This window comes from Carlito syrichta, unplaced genomic scaffold (assembly GCF_000164805.1).
Source record: "Carlito syrichta isolate Samal-C Ts95f unplaced genomic scaffold, Tarsius_syrichta-2.0.1 Scaffold311793, whole genome shotgun sequence".
In the NCBI taxonomy this organism is placed as follows: Eukaryota; Metazoa; Chordata; class Mammalia; order Primates; family Tarsiidae; genus Carlito; species Carlito syrichta.
The window spans coordinates 429,025-444,648 of NW_007255889.1; the positions used below are offsets into that span (position 1 = coordinate 429,025).

The following is a 15,624-nucleotide window of genomic DNA, read 5'->3' on the forward strand; positions in this document are numbered from 1 at the left end:
AGTAAAGCCATGGACCCAGCCTAAGTGCCCACCAACAATTGATGAGATAAAAAAAATGTGGTATATATCCACCATGTAATACTATGCAGTCATAAAAAGAATGAAATTTTGTCCTTTGCAGCACCATGGATGGAGATGGAGACCATCGTCCTTAATGGTCTGACTCAGAAACAGAAAACCAAATACCGCATGCTCTCACTCAACTGTGGGAGCTAAATGGTGACAAAGATGCAAATAATAGACACTGGGGGCTCCAATCAGGGGGAGGTGAGAAGAAAAGTTAGAGTTCAGAAAATACCTATGGGGCACAACATTCATTGTCTAGGGAATGGGTCACCTGAGACCCTCATCTCTACCACTATATAATATGTCCATGTAATGAACATGCATGTGTGCCCCCTGAATCTAAAAACAAATTTAAAGTGTAGCAAGGGGCTACAAACTCGGAAAGATAGAGAAGGGTCTGTCAAGCGAGGCTTTCAAGATCTAATGAAGCCTGAATTGACCCCTAGAAGAATGAGCCGGTGTTAGCAGGCCAGGATGGGTAGAATATAGGGTAAGTGTGTACGTGAAAGTTAGAGGCAGGAAAACAAACCAGCAAAGGGAATAGAATGTCCAAAGGTTAGGAGGAGTGACTTGGTGAGATCCAGCTGCCTGGTGCACATGTGTGTTCTCAGGCACACCTGCGTGTGTGTCTCTAAAGACATTGATATATACAACAACCCGAGAGGTTTTGAGGCCCTGTTAGGTGATTTTAATGTCATTCCAAGGGCTGCGGGATGAACCACAACCAGTGTGACATAAGCACATTTGTATTTTGGGAATATCATCCTGCTGCTGGGCGGTTAATGGATGCCCACCTGGTTGAGGCAGGAAGCCAGGTGAGTTGGGCTTGAGTCAAGACAGCAGCAGACATTTCCAATCCCCTCATCATTGCTACTTTTGTCTCATTAAATGCAGTTTTCCAAAGTTCTTATGATGATTAAATTCCCCAAATTGAAAAAGAACCAGCTCAATTGTGACTTGGCCATTGCAGAACAGAGATGAATCATCACCTTACCCATTTTGGACACTGCAAAAGATGGTCACATTTATTTTTTTTTTGTTAGCTGTTTCATGTTGTTTATCAATATTATGATCTAATAGGCTAAAACATATTAATTTTTTGTGCTATATGGGTGCCTATATTATTTTTCTGATAATGATGCTACATTTTTAATCCAGGTGCAACATTACATGTCCATGTAATGAACATGCATGTGCACCTCTGAATCTAAAAAAAAAATTTAAGTGTAGCAAGGGGCTGAAAACTCAGAAGCCATCATACATACATTTTTTTTAGATTTTCCCCATTATTGCAGGTGGTTAAGAATGTTTCAGATTTTAACTCTGATATTCAGATGGTAAACCAGATTAAAAAGACTATGGTCTTTAAGTCAGAGACCTTGGTTAAAATCCTTATCTTACCACCAATTGACTAATAAGTACCAGAGCGCTTGGCTTTCCTAACCTTAATTGTTTGTCTATTGTATGGATTGTTAGTACATATTTCATTTAGTCCCAAGGAAAGTCCTTGACAGATACTAATAATTGATAGTACAAGCCTTTCTTCCAATTTCCACACAGATTGTTGAGGCAATCAAAGGTTGATTACATTCTTGCATTATACATCATGAGATCTCTAATACCATTATGAAGATTAATAGGAGGAGTACTTGTAGCATGCTTGCCACACAGTTATTACATACTAATTATAAAGCTATTGCCTCTAGGCTCCAAGCACACTCTCTATTCTCAGCTTTGTGGCACTGTAGCTAGAAATTTGCAGCCACGCCACCCTTTGCCAGCTGGCTGCCTCATGGGTTCTGTTCACAGAGGGCACTAGAATGATCCCGGAGGTCTAGAGGAGGAAGAAAGAAGGTACTTGCTCCTTACTCTTTGCTAGTGTCATCCCAGCAATGGTCCTTCATCCAAGAAGTGGCAATTGGGCTTAGTAGAAGCAGATGGTTCCAATGGAGTAGTTCTCCTCCACTCTCAGAACTGGCCTCTTCAACCATCTGCCAGAAACACCAGGATGAGTTGGACAGACCTCCTTTCTCCGAGGTGTAAGTCCCAGCTCAGGGGCCATTCTTCAAGCTCCAGAGATATCAGCACCATCTGGGTAGTACCCTTTCTCAAGGTGTAAGTTCCTGACTTCATGGTGCTCCTCTTCCAAGCTTCTAAGACCCAATGACCTCACCCTCTGCCCTTGACTGGGAGTTCTTTGCTGGGAGTGTCAACTGTTTCCTGCAGTTGATATCTTCGTGTCATCTCAGTGTTTTTTTGTTTTTTTAGTCCTCCTTAATTGGGCAATCTCCTATATTTCTTCTTTTAAAAGTTGATATGGTTCTGATTTCCTTAATATACATTCTTTTCATCCCTAGCCTTGTATCACTAGAAATTTTGACCTTCTTTGGCTACATAAGAGGTTACCTGCCAGACAGTTGATAAGCCCACTACTAAAACTATCTCTTAGTATTAAGATGGGATCACTACAGAAATACAGCCGAGTAATCTGTGTTTCCAAGTGTGTGTATTTCCCCCGTCTTTGTAAATAAGGATTTATTAACACTTGTGCTCTCTTGCTTTGGGATTTGTTAATGGGTCTTTGCATTGAGTGACAAAGAGCATAAATTCATATCTATTCAGAATTTAATTCCCCTTTTAGCAAATGCTATTTAGCAAAGAATAGTTACTATTTACCAGAAACTCTTTAAATGCTTGACATGTATAAACTCATTTAATCATCAATAAACTTATGGAGGAGTTTATCATTATTGTCATCATACAGTCTCATTATACTGTGGACTAAAGAGGTTAATAAAATGGCTTACGTTTGTTATAGTGGGTTCAGTGGTGATACCACAAAATAAATGTCCATCCAGAACCTGTGGATGTCACTTTATTTGAGAAAACTGTCTTTGCATATGTAATTAAGTTAAGAATCTCAAGATAAAATGAATTTGGATTAGGGTAGACTCTAAATCAAACAAGTGTCTTTGTGAAAGAAGAAAAGGGAAGAGAAATGCAGAGAGAAAGTGATGTGACGTGAAGGTGGAGACAGAGATTGGAATGACACGTGCACATGTCAAGGAACCTTGAGGATTACTGGATTCCTTGACACGAGAAGACACAAGAAGCTAGGAGAAAGGCCTGGGACATTCTCCCTCCATGACTCTAGAAGGAGCTAACCCTGACAACGCTTTGATTTTGAACTTCTGGCCTCCAAAAATATGAGGTAATAAATTTCTGTTGTTTTTAAGTCACCAAGCTCGTAGTAATTTATTACAACAGATCTAGAAAATTAATACAGTCTTAAGAGCTTGTAAGTATTAAAGTTGAGGCTTGAACCCAAGTATTCTAGCTCTAGAGACCAGCTGCTCAACTATTTCCATATTTGCCTTTCTATCCTACAACAAGCTTCAGCAAGGCAAAAGATGTATGCTGAATTCTCCCAGAAGAGGGAGGTGAAAGCTATAGATGGTGAACTCTTTTATAGTTTTTCTACTGGAACTGAGGATGGAATTCAAGTTTGGAGGCTTCAAGAGTCAGCCAGTAGCAGTGTTTCCACCTTCATGTATGCTCACTACCCTTCCCTTCCCCAAAGGAGGTGGCTTGGTGATACTGATGAGACAGAATCCTTGGAGTGAGAGCTTCTTGAGCCACAGTGAAAGATCACCTCCCCAGCTTGGACCCTGAACATTTATCATAACACTATAAGAGAGGGACTAGCAGTAGGAGGATACTGCCAGGGGAGGAAGGGGGGCAAAGAGCATCAGTAACGTACCCAATCTCAAGCCAGATGAAATGGGGACCAAAGGAAGGTTCAAACTTTACCTATATGATGACCACTTATGACCTAACCCTGAATTGTACACCACATCTTTAAAATGAAAATAAATAAATAATGAAAAAAAGGAATAAAAATTTACCTTGTACGCTCACTATTGTTGAATAAATAATGTAAAGGACACATTCTGCTGTTTTATTGTTCTTGTTCTGCTACAGCTGAAATATCTCCCCAAACTACTTTTCACTGAATTGCTCTTTGTTCCAACCTCAGGCCTCATGGGTTTTCAAGGATATTTCTTCATGTGCTCATAAACCATGTGCTTATTTTTATCCCCTGAGATATTGTAAGCATCCCTGCCGTGCTGAGACTGAGGCCTGTCGGTCACAGTGAAGGTAGCTAGGGCTCAGGAGTCAGTCATTTGGTAGAAAAGTGGTGGTGGCAGTGGAGCTGGGGAGTGTCGACAAATAAGTCTCAGGTAAAAACAGCAAGTAGATGGGTAAATGGGTAGATGGTTGGGGTGATAGATCTGGCTGCAAGTAGCCGGCATTGGTTAAAAACGGTCAAGGTTCAGGAATAAACTTTTCATTCTGGGAAAGATGGGGGAAGGAAAGACTGGAATCAGGCCTAGGCAAGAGCCCGATTCCAGTCCATTCGATTCAACAAACAGTTCTTGAGATCTTGTGTGTTTCATACCTAACGCTTGGCACCAAGGACACAAAGATTAACAAGGCTCCTCCCTGCCCTTGGAAAGAGCAGATTCTGGTGAAAGAGAAAGAAGACGAAGAACAAATAACTTGAATCCACTTTGATGAGGACTGCCAAAGAGATGTGAACAAGGTGAAATGTGGGAAATAAAATAAGAAACTACTGCTCATTCAAGAGTTAAAAAAGGCCCTTAAGGTGGGGCATATTGGTTGGTAGCATGCAAGATGCTATTGTAAATAGACCCCAACTGTCTGATAACTCATGATGAGTTGATTTTGCCTCCTAAAGCCATCCTGGATGGGTGAAGGGGTCGGTCGATTGACTGTCCACCTCGGGGACCCAGGCTGACCTAGCCTTTCCATCTTTAATGCATAGCTTCCAAAATCACCATGTATTTCTCCCTGTCAGTGGACAGAAGAAAGCAAGGATAAGGCCACTCAAGAGGACTTTATGAGCCATGCCCAGAAAAGGTACTGTTACTTCTGTTTCCATTTCACAGCTAGAGCCAAGGTCTATGGCTATACCTACCTACCCAGGGAGTTGTGAATTGTCAAATGGCTGTATCACCATAAAGAAAGGAAGAAAATGAATTTTGGTAAAGAGACAGCAGTGTTTGTCCCAGGCAGTAATATTTTCTTATGAGTTTTATGAGACAAAAAAGAGTTCACTGGCTGGAAAGACTGAGGGGACCTTCTGAATATACGTGGAAACATTTTAAGCTCCCAAGCAAAACGAAACACACTGGATGTCCCTTCTTCCCTGCTACCTGCCAATAAACCCTGCCATCTCTAAAAGTTTGTCTTCATAAATGTTCACAAAATACACTGTGGAGAGTAAAGAAAACTAAAGAGTTATTCATGTGCCCCAGTTTTGCATACATTATATCAGGTGCAGCTGGAGCTTTTCGAAGCTATCGTATATACTAAGGGTAGTGAATCTTTTCCAAGACTACAGAATCAGAAAAGCTTTAGAAACATTTATTCCTTCTTCCATGCAGAGACAAAATAATTTGATTTGCTGAGTCAATAAAGATTCATCCAGGAAAGAAAACCCACGCCAGGTAAATTCCATAGGGAGACATCAGTACAGCGAGTTAAGTACACAGATGCTGTAAGAGCTAAAGAAGGAAGGGGAAGGTGAGAAGTTGGGAAATCTAGGAAGCCATGGTCATCCCTAGGACTGGAGGAAAGATGGGAGGGGGCTGGGTTAGCAGGCGGGAGCCAGGGCAAAACACTGGAAGCTGGACTCACTGGGGCAGACAGGAACTGCATTCCTGGGGGAGAGACTGGAGGATGAGAAGGAAAGGTGTTGACACCAGAGAACACACAGCCCCGCCACAGATTGTATAGACAGAAGGCAAAGAGTGAGAAGGAGAAACAACCTTGATCCTCGTCTCTCCCTCGCTTCAGCCAGCCTGAGGGTCCTCCTGGCCCTCCAGCCTCTCTGTCTTTCGGGGATGCACCCTCTCGCAGTACAGAGTGTCACAAAGCAAACACAAGACCTAGAGCTGAGAGCAAACAAGCTGAAGATTGGCCACTTGCCTTAATTGTGTTCAAAATAGCTCATTTTTTCATTGGAGAAGACGAAGAAGAGTAATTCTGAGTCCCTGCTTTGAGGATTAGAATGGCCATGGTGTGCTTTCCTATGGGGGCAGAGGCTCACAAGCCAGGTGGATAGCAACATACAGCAGGGATCTCTCCTACATAGGTGTTGATGGTATTTTGGGAAATGGATGGAAACTTAAACTTGGGAAGCAAAATCGCTGCTTGCTGTCCTCATCCCATATTTGAGGACTCTGGCTCACAAACATAGAAAAATAAAAATACTAAGATGGTTCTCCGTTTCCGTAGCCCCCTATGGCAAAGAATCGAACGGTCCCAGACTTCTCAAAACAGGTTCACAATCATTTGGCTGTCAGGTGTCACTATCCCTCTGAAAACTGGTGATCTCAGGGGAATGAGTTCCATTTTGCAGGAGAGGAAAGAGGCCCAGAGGAAGTGACCTGTGCACAGTCTCATTTTTGGCTAGTGATGTGCCGGGAATGAGATTCCAGCTCTTTGTCTTTGAAAGTTCGCACTCTTTGCGTGAGACTGGAGTCAGGAGTCCTGTGGAGAATCCCCTGACTCCTCTCAGACCTGACATATCCACATTTGGTGGGGTCATTCCTCCCTTGGTATTCTACAGAACCATTACTAATGCTCTCAGATCCTGAGGCAATTTCACTCCAAAAACTGCTGGGTTGAGAAAGAAACTAGGGATCTTCTGTAAATAGGACCTGTCTCATCTCCTAGGGCTGCCAAAACAAAGTGCTATGCCCTGGGTGACTTAAAACAACAGCAATTTATTCTGTCATGGTTTAGAAGGACTTCAGTCTGAAATCAAGATGTCGGAAGGGTCGTGCTCCCTCTGGAGACATCTCCTTGCCTCTTTCTCCTACTGTGGTTGCCAGTAAATCTTGGCATCCCTTGACTTGTAGCTACCTCCCTCCTAAACCTCAGCACTCAGGGAGGCAGAGGAGGGAGGATCACAAGCCAGGAGTTGAAGACCAGCCTGGGAAACATAGCAAAACCTCATCTCTACACAACTTAGCTGGACATGGCGGCACCCACCTAAGGTCCTAGTTACTCAAGAGGCTGAGGTGGGAGAATCACCTGAGCCTAGGAGGTCAAGACTGCAGTGAGCTATGATTGTGCCATCACACTCCATCCAGCCTGGGCAGCAGAGTGAGACCCCAACTCAAAAAATAACTAACTAAATACAAAATAATATTACACTGTCTTGATTTCTATAGCATTGTAATTAGTCTTTCAGAATTAGAACCAGATTGTAATACCTTCAACTTTGTTCTTCTCATTTAAACTTGTTTTGACTAATATTGCTTCCTGGCACTTACATGTAAATTTTTGAATCATCTGGTCAAATTCTATAAAATGCTTACTTGTATTTTGATTGTGATTGCTTTGAAAATATAGATTAATTTTGGAATAATTGTTATCCTTAACAGTAATAAGACTTTCCATCAATAAACATCTATTTCACCATTTACTTAGATCTCCTTTAATTTGTTCCAGAAATATTTTGTTATTTTCAGTGTACATACTGAAAACATTTTGCCATATCTATTCTCAGATATTTTCTGGTTTTGATGCTATTGTATATGACATTCTTTTATTTCAATTCAATTTTTGATTGTAGGTTTTATATAGAAATATGATTGATTATAATGTACTGACCTTAAAACCTTGATAAACTCCTTTATTTGTTTAGAAGCTTTTCTTTGTATTGTAAAGTCCTTAGTATTTTTTACAGACCCAATCATGCCATTTACAAATAAAGACAGTTTTACTTCTTCTTCTCAATATTTAAAAATTTTGTTTCTTGGAGTTGTTATACTGGTCACAATCGCTAGTGCACTGCTAAACAGAAAGAGTGAGAGTGAATATTTTGCTTTATCCTCAATCTGACAGGGCAAGCATTCAGTTTTTCAATATATAGGTATGATGTTCACTTTAGGTTTTTATAGATGTTTATGATATTGAGGAAGTTCTCTTCCTGAATTTATGAAGAATTGTAATATGAATAGATTTTGTCAAGTAGTATTTTTTTTTAGCATCTATTGAGAAAATTATCATTTTTTTCTTTTTTATTCTATTGATCTGATAAACGGATTTTCAAATGTAAAATAAATATATAAGCATTGCTTTTCAACATTGTTTTGACTATTGGGGTCTCTTGTAATTACATACAAATTTTAGGAAAATGTTTTCCAATTCTGGAAAAAAGAGAAAAAGAGTTTTTATGATTTTCATAAGGATTAAATTGAATTTGCAGATCACTTTGAATAATAGTGCTAACTTAAACAATATTAACTCTTCCAGACATGAACACAAGATTTATTTAATTTCTTTCAGCAATGTATTGTAGTTTTTAGTGTAAAAGTCTTGCACCTTCTTGGTTAAATTTGTCTTAAGTGTTTTGCCCTTTTTGTTATCATTGTAAATGGATTTTTCTTTATTTCTTCTTTGGATTGCTCACTGCTAGTATATAAAATACAGCTATTTTTTTGTGTTAATCTTGTACCCTGTAACTTTGCTGGCTGAATTCATTTATTAGCCCTAATAGGATATTTTTGTGGATTCTTTAGGATTTTCTATGTCATGGTAAGAATAAGTACAATTTTACTTCTTTCTTTCCAATTTAAAAGTCTTTATGTGTGAGGAGGAGGGAGATTGCCTAGTTCTCTGGCTAGAACCTTCATACAATGTTGAATAGCAATCATGAAAGGTGGGTATCCTGATTTTAGGCAGAAAGCATTCTGTATTGTACCATTGAGTATGGTGTTACTTGTAAGATTTTCATAAATACTTATTATCATGTGGCATAAATAGCACTTTATTTTTAGTTTGTTCAGTGTTTTTGTCATGAAAGGATGCTTGGATTTTGTAAAATTATCTTTTTTTCATGAATTGAGACCATTCTATGTTTTTCTCTTCATTCTATTAATGTGGTATATTACATTGATTATGTTAAACAACTCTTGCATTCCTGAAATGTCTCAGTTACTTATGATATATAATTCTTTAATATGCTGCTGGATTCAATTTGTTAGATTTTTTTGGGGGGGGGAATTTTGAAGTCTTTTATCTTTCCCTTCCAATTTTATTGAGGTATAATTGGCAAACAAAAGTTGTACATATTTAAGTTGCACGGTGTGATGTTTTGATATACATATCCATTATGAAATTATTACCACCATCAAGCTAATTAACATATACATGACCTCACAGAATTACCATTTTTTATATGTATGGTTAGAACATTTAAGATCTACTCTCAGCAAATTTTGAGTATAAAATACCGTATTAGTTATTCTATCACCAAGCTGAATGTTAGTCTCTAGAACTTAATCATTCTGCACAACTGAAAGCTGACAGCCTAAACATCTCCCCATTTTCCCCATTCAGACCCTTTTAGATAAAGTAAGGATAGTTAAAATTATATTGTGATGCAACTAGCATATGATTATTGGTTTATGGTAGCCAGAGGATCCCAATCACAAGTTCTCACTTAGAAAAATTCCGTTTTCTATCTGAACTTTAAAGTAACACCTTTCTTTTATTTTGGAATATACTATAATTTAGATTGTTTATTATTCCTTACTGTAATTTTTCCCAAAATAGTCTGAAATCTAGTACCTTCCTTGCTGTATGTAGAATACTACCAGTTCTCTAATGTAAATGATTTCACAGAAAACGCACTATTTGCCTTGGATGTTAATATTATAGCTTTGTCCATTTTGATATCTTAGAGACTGTCAATTAAGAGATTTGAGGTTGTTTGCAAGTCATCTTCTTGGGTTATTACATAGTGTTATAGACCCAGATTATGCAATCACATAGGCCTGGGCTTGAATTATGACTCAAATGCTTGTGATTTCTTAGACAAGTTATCTAATATCTCTATTTATTCCTTGTTACCCATAGTATAATGATGATTCCTACTCAATAACATCCTCAGAAACATTAAAGGAGAAAAAAACCACTTAAAATCATGACTGGCCCACACTGAATGCTCAACTAATGATGGCTTTTATGAAAATTTTCCTATTGGACTTCAGACAATCAACTTTTCTGTCCTCACTTGCATTTAAATATATTTAGGAAGAATTGATTACTTACTGAACGGTGTATGTTTATAAATTATCTGTATGCATCTCTGAGCAAACATTAAATGACATGATAAAAGAAGAAAGGAGGTCAGTAAAATAGGAACAATACCATCACTTTTCCCAGATATATAAGATATGGCCCAAAGCAGTGAAGTCAGAATAGCTCAAAGGTTTCTGGGCTAGAATCAAGAACCGTGAGATTGAGGGAGGAACAGAGGCATAGCCAAACAATTGAATAGCATAACATTTTTTCAGAAAAAAACTTATTTCTCATTATTAATTCTATCTATTTGCAAATTGATATAATGCTCTGAAATTGTCATTTAAAGTGCTTTTTAGTGTTTGTGATCAATTTTATTCTGTTGAAAAATAATTATAGCCACTTTTCTCTGGTGTCTTCTCTCTGAATGAATTTTTTCTGGAAGGGGGAAAAGATGGTGGCAGAGACAGCTGGACTGTGTGAATCTCTGTGTGAGTGAGTATGTGGATGAATTTGCATGTGTGTCTGTTTGTAAGTGGGTGTGTACGTGGCTGATGGAGCAAGTGTCCAGGGATCTCTTGGTAGAGTGGCTGGTGCCGGTAGCTGCTCTGCTTGGACCCTAGTGCTTCCCGGGATACAGAAGCTGAGCGCCATTTTCTAAAAATCAACAAAGCTTTTCCCAGGGAGAAACTGCTGGGAGCAATGGCTGTGGCCAGACTGCCTGACTATTGCAGCACCAGGCTGGATACTGGCAGCAAGGGCTGCAGAGGGAGCGCAGTGAGGGAGCCAGAGACAGAGTCCCACTGGAGAACATAAAACAGGCACCTTGCCACCATCTTGAAAACCGGGCAGGGAAATGCTCCAGCTTGCTCACTATGGAGCAACAGACTCGCTTTCTTTGACTGGTGGGTTAACTATTCTGGGATTGATCGTGACCCAGAGGAAATTTCCTGAAAACATAAACTTCAGAGGGATTGGATAAGTAGAGTCTCAGGCACTCCACCCTCTACCTTGATCCAGTCAGGGGACCAATGATGCAAGCAGTAAAAGACAAGGAAGACGTCCCAAGATGTTAGCAGTGAGTCCTAGGCTGACCCAATCCCCTCCTTCCCAGCAATCCTCTGAATGTCAGACTCACATGGCTGGGGCACAACTGAGAGGGATGATCCCAGGTAGAGCCTGGACAGCAACTGCACTAGGAGAACTCTACTCTGGGATAAACCTGGTTGGGGCATCCACTGTCTCCACTTGGGGTGGAGACAATCGCGAAACCCCTCACTGGATGGGATCCCCCTGACTTCACAAGAGTGGGAGGGGAGGGCTGATGCCTCACCCACCCCTACCACCCTCCTCTCACTACCTGGGCCACCCACTGGGGAGATTGTGAACAAGCCTGCAGCCCCACAGGAGTAAGCAGGTGGGCTTACTTATGAGCAGCTGAGAGGAATAATCACAGAACCTGCCGCAAGAAGATGGTCAGTGCTCCAAAAGCCTTTTAAAATTCTTTTTGTTTTTATTGCTCTTCTCTTGTTTTGGTTTAGTAAGTGTATGTGAGGGTTCAATTTGCATTCCTCCCTATTTTCTTTTTGGTGTTTGTTCTTCTTTTGTTTTGGCCTAGTGTGTGTGTGAAGGAGTGTGTGAGGGTTTGGTTTGCATTCCTCCATCTTTTTTCTTCTGCTTTCATTTTTTGGTGTGTGTGTGTACGTGTGTGGGTGTATGTGCGCACGCGTGTGGGTGTATGTGCGCACGCAAGTCCAGTTTTTCTGGGTTTTTTGTGTGTTTTTGTTTTCTGTTTGTTTTGTTTTTTGTTTTCTTTTTGTCTTTTTTGGTTTTTTGTTCTTGTTTTTGATTTTGTTTTCCTGTGGCTCATTGTATTTTTTATTATTTACGTTCATTCTATTTCATCATACTTTTCTCTCCATTCTCCACATTACTATAATTTTGTCTTGGACTTGGGGGTACACACAAGTACCTCCTACATCATCATATAGAGTGGCTGTGGGTAGTGGGTCTCAGGAGGCTCAAACCCCAGTCAGTAAACATTATTACTTGCAAGTACTTTCCTAGCTCCTCACTCTTATTCAACTCTCAACTCTCAAAACTATAGCAAAGTATCCAACCTTTGCAACTGTTGCAAAGCAGAACAAATTCAAAGGCAGAATACAGGGCTGAGCAAACAACAGAAGTGAAAGTCTCACCCCCTATCACTGAATAACAGAACTAAAGAGAAAAGAAAGACATCTGTCACAAATGAGGAAAAAACAGTGGAAGAACACAGATAATAACCAGTGTACCAAAGAGTCAACACCTGAAAAACCAGACCTCCAGAGCCCAAACAATGAAAATCACCAACAACTGGCCCCAGGATGCGACAGGAATTAAGAATGAATGGAAAGAGTGCATAAGACTCAAGAAAGACAAGCTGCAACCCTGAAATAACTTGTAAGGGAGATTTGACCGTAAAAACTTCATCCAGGAAATAAATAATAAGATGACAAGCATCGAAAGCAGAATCAACCAAGCAGAAGAAGCAATCTCAAGAGCTTGAAGACAAAAGCATCGAACTAGCCAGATCTATTAAAAACATAGAAAGAAAACTCAGAAAGACAGAACAAAGCCTCCAAGAGCTGTGCGATTATATAAAGAGACAGAACTTACACATGATCAGTATCCCAGAAGAGGAAAGGGAAATGAAAAACCTTGGAATCAAGTATCCTAGGAGGCTATCCAAGAAAACAGTCCCCATCTCAGCAAAGATGCAACCATCTGAACACAAGAGACTTGGAGAACCCCCACAAGACATAAAATGAGAAGACTGACCCCTAGACATACTAAATTGCCTACACAAAGTAGGCATAAAAGAAAAATTCCTAAAGGCAGTGAGAGAGATAGGTCAGACTACTTACCAGGAAAGACCAATCAGAATAGCAGAAGATGTATCAGTAGAAGCCTTACAAGCTAGGAGGGACTTGAATCCAATTTTTAAAGTACTGAAAGATAAACAATTTTAATCAAGAATTTCCTACCCAGCCAAGCTCAATTTCATCAGAGATGGAGAATTAAAATCCTTCTCAAACATCCAAACCCTAAGAGATTATACTGCTTCCAGACCAGCTCTACAGGAGACACCCAAGAAGGTATTAAGCACAGAAGAAAAAAATAAATAACAACCATTCACTTCCCAAGAATGTAAGAAAACAGAATCAATACTACATACCTCATGACAGAAAAATTAAAAGCAAACACGTATATTAACTTAACATTTAAAAGAAAACAAATCAGTCTAATAGGAGCCTCAAGACAGGGATAAACTCTCACATTTAAATCATCAGTTGAACATCAATGAGTTAAATAAACTGCTGAAAAGACACAGAATAGCAAACTGGAATTCAAAAAATCCAGCAATATGCTGCCTCCAGGAAACACATCGGACTACAAAGGACACCCAAAGACTCAAAGTATAAGGATGGAAAAGAAACTTTTAAGCAAATGGGAAACAAAAGGAAGGAGTCATAATTTTAATATCAGACTAAATAATCTTCAAGCTATCAAAAATATCAAAAGACACGGTAGGATATTACATACTGGTAAAAGGTTCAATCCATCAACAAGAGATGTCCAACCTAAATATATATGCACCCAACACAGGAGCACCTGGATTTATAACACAGTTACTACATAAACTATAAAAGGATATTAACTCTAACACTGTCATAACTGGGACATAAATACCTCACTAATCATCCTAGATAAATCATCAAGGCAAAAAAAAAATCAGTAAAGAGATCCAGAACCTTAAGTTGCTTGACCAAATGGACTTAATAGATACCTACAGAAAATGCAACAACCATGGAATATATATTCTATTCATCATCACATGGAACATACTCCATGACCGACCACATCCTCGGCCATAAATCAAGCATAAACAAATTCCATAAGATTGAAATACAACCATGCTGCTTCTCAGACCACAATGGAATAAAAATAAATATTGCCACCAACAAAATTCCCCCCAAACACACAAAGATATGGACACTAAACAGTCTGATACTGAACAGTTCCCGGGTAAACACAGAAAGCAAAACAGAAATTAAAAAATTCTTGTAAACAAAGAAAACAAATACACATCTTACTAAACCCTCTGGGATACAATCAAAATAGTCCTGAGAGGGGAACCTATATTTCTACGAACACACATTGACAAAATACAAAGATCACAAGTCAGCCAGGCTCGGTGACTCAACCTGTAAACTTGTGCTTTGGGAGGCTGAGGTGAGTGGATTGCCCGAACCTGCAGGTTCGAGACCTGCCTGGACAACTTGGCGAGACCTCATCTCTACTATAAATAAAAAAAATCAGCCAGACATGATAGCGCATGCCTACCGGCTACTCGGAAGGCTGAGATGGAAGGATAGCCGGAGCCCAGCAGGTCAAGGCTGCAGTGGCCAGGAGTGGTCACTGCACTCCAGTCTGGGTGACAGAGTGAGACTCCAACTCAAACAAACAAACAAAAACAAAGTTCACAAATCAACAGCCTAAAATATCACCTAAGGGAGCTGGAAAGGAAGACCACCAAAACCCTAACTCTAACAGAAGAATCCAGATCACCAAAGTAAAAGCCAAAATGCAGGACATAAGAGACAAAAATATCATAGGAAAAAAATCAATGAAACAAAAATCTGGTTCTTTGAAAGGGTAAACAAAATGGAGAGATCCCTAGCCAGACAGACTAAGAAAAAGAGACAAGAGCCCAAATAAACACAACCCGAAATGCACAAGATCAAGTCACAACTGACCCTGAAAAAATACAAAAGATTATCAGAGATCACTATGCCCACGTATAGGGAAACAACTTCAAAAACCTAAATGAAATAGAAGACTTTCTGACATATAACAACCCATGAAATTGACTCTGTCATAAGAAAACTACCTACAAAAAAAACCCCAGACCAGACAACTTTTCAGGGAAATTCTATAAAACATATAAGGAGGAGCTAATACAAATCCTATTGAAAGTATTTCAGGCAATCTAGAAAGACAGAACTCTCCTCAAATCATTTTATGAAGTTAACATCACACTAATAGCCAAACTGGGCAAAGACTCAAAAAGAAAGCAAACTACAGGCCAATATCCCTGGTGAACATAGATACAAAAATTCTCAAAAAGATTCTATCAGATTGAATCCAGCAACATGTATCAAAATCATTCACCATCCCCAAGAGCATAAATGTAATTAAATACATCAACAGACATAAAAACAAGAGCCACACGATTATATTATTAGACACAGAAAAGACTTTCAACAAACTCCAGCATCTCTTCTTGATAAAAAACCTTGATCACCTAGGTAAAGAAAGAACATACTTCAAGATAGTAAAAGCCATCTACAACAATCCTATAGCCAACATCTTACTAAATGGACAGAAATTGGAAAC

At 39.4% G+C, this 15,624-nt stretch overlaps 1 protein-coding gene across 1 annotated transcript in view; it reads left to right on the forward strand.

Annotated features, from left to right (window-relative positions):
- Window positions 1–779: 779 nt before the first annotated feature.
- Window positions 780–15,624, forward strand: part of LOC110596631 (zinc finger protein 532-like) — a gene marked incomplete at its 3' end in the record, with an annotated part of 119,374 nt that continues 104,529 nt past the window's right edge. Inside the window, exon 1 of the mRNA XM_021718074.1 lies at window positions 780–881. Within this exon, the coding sequence (XP_021573749.1) occupies window positions 780–881 (102 nt within the window). The remainder of the gene's footprint in view (window positions 882–15,624) is intronic.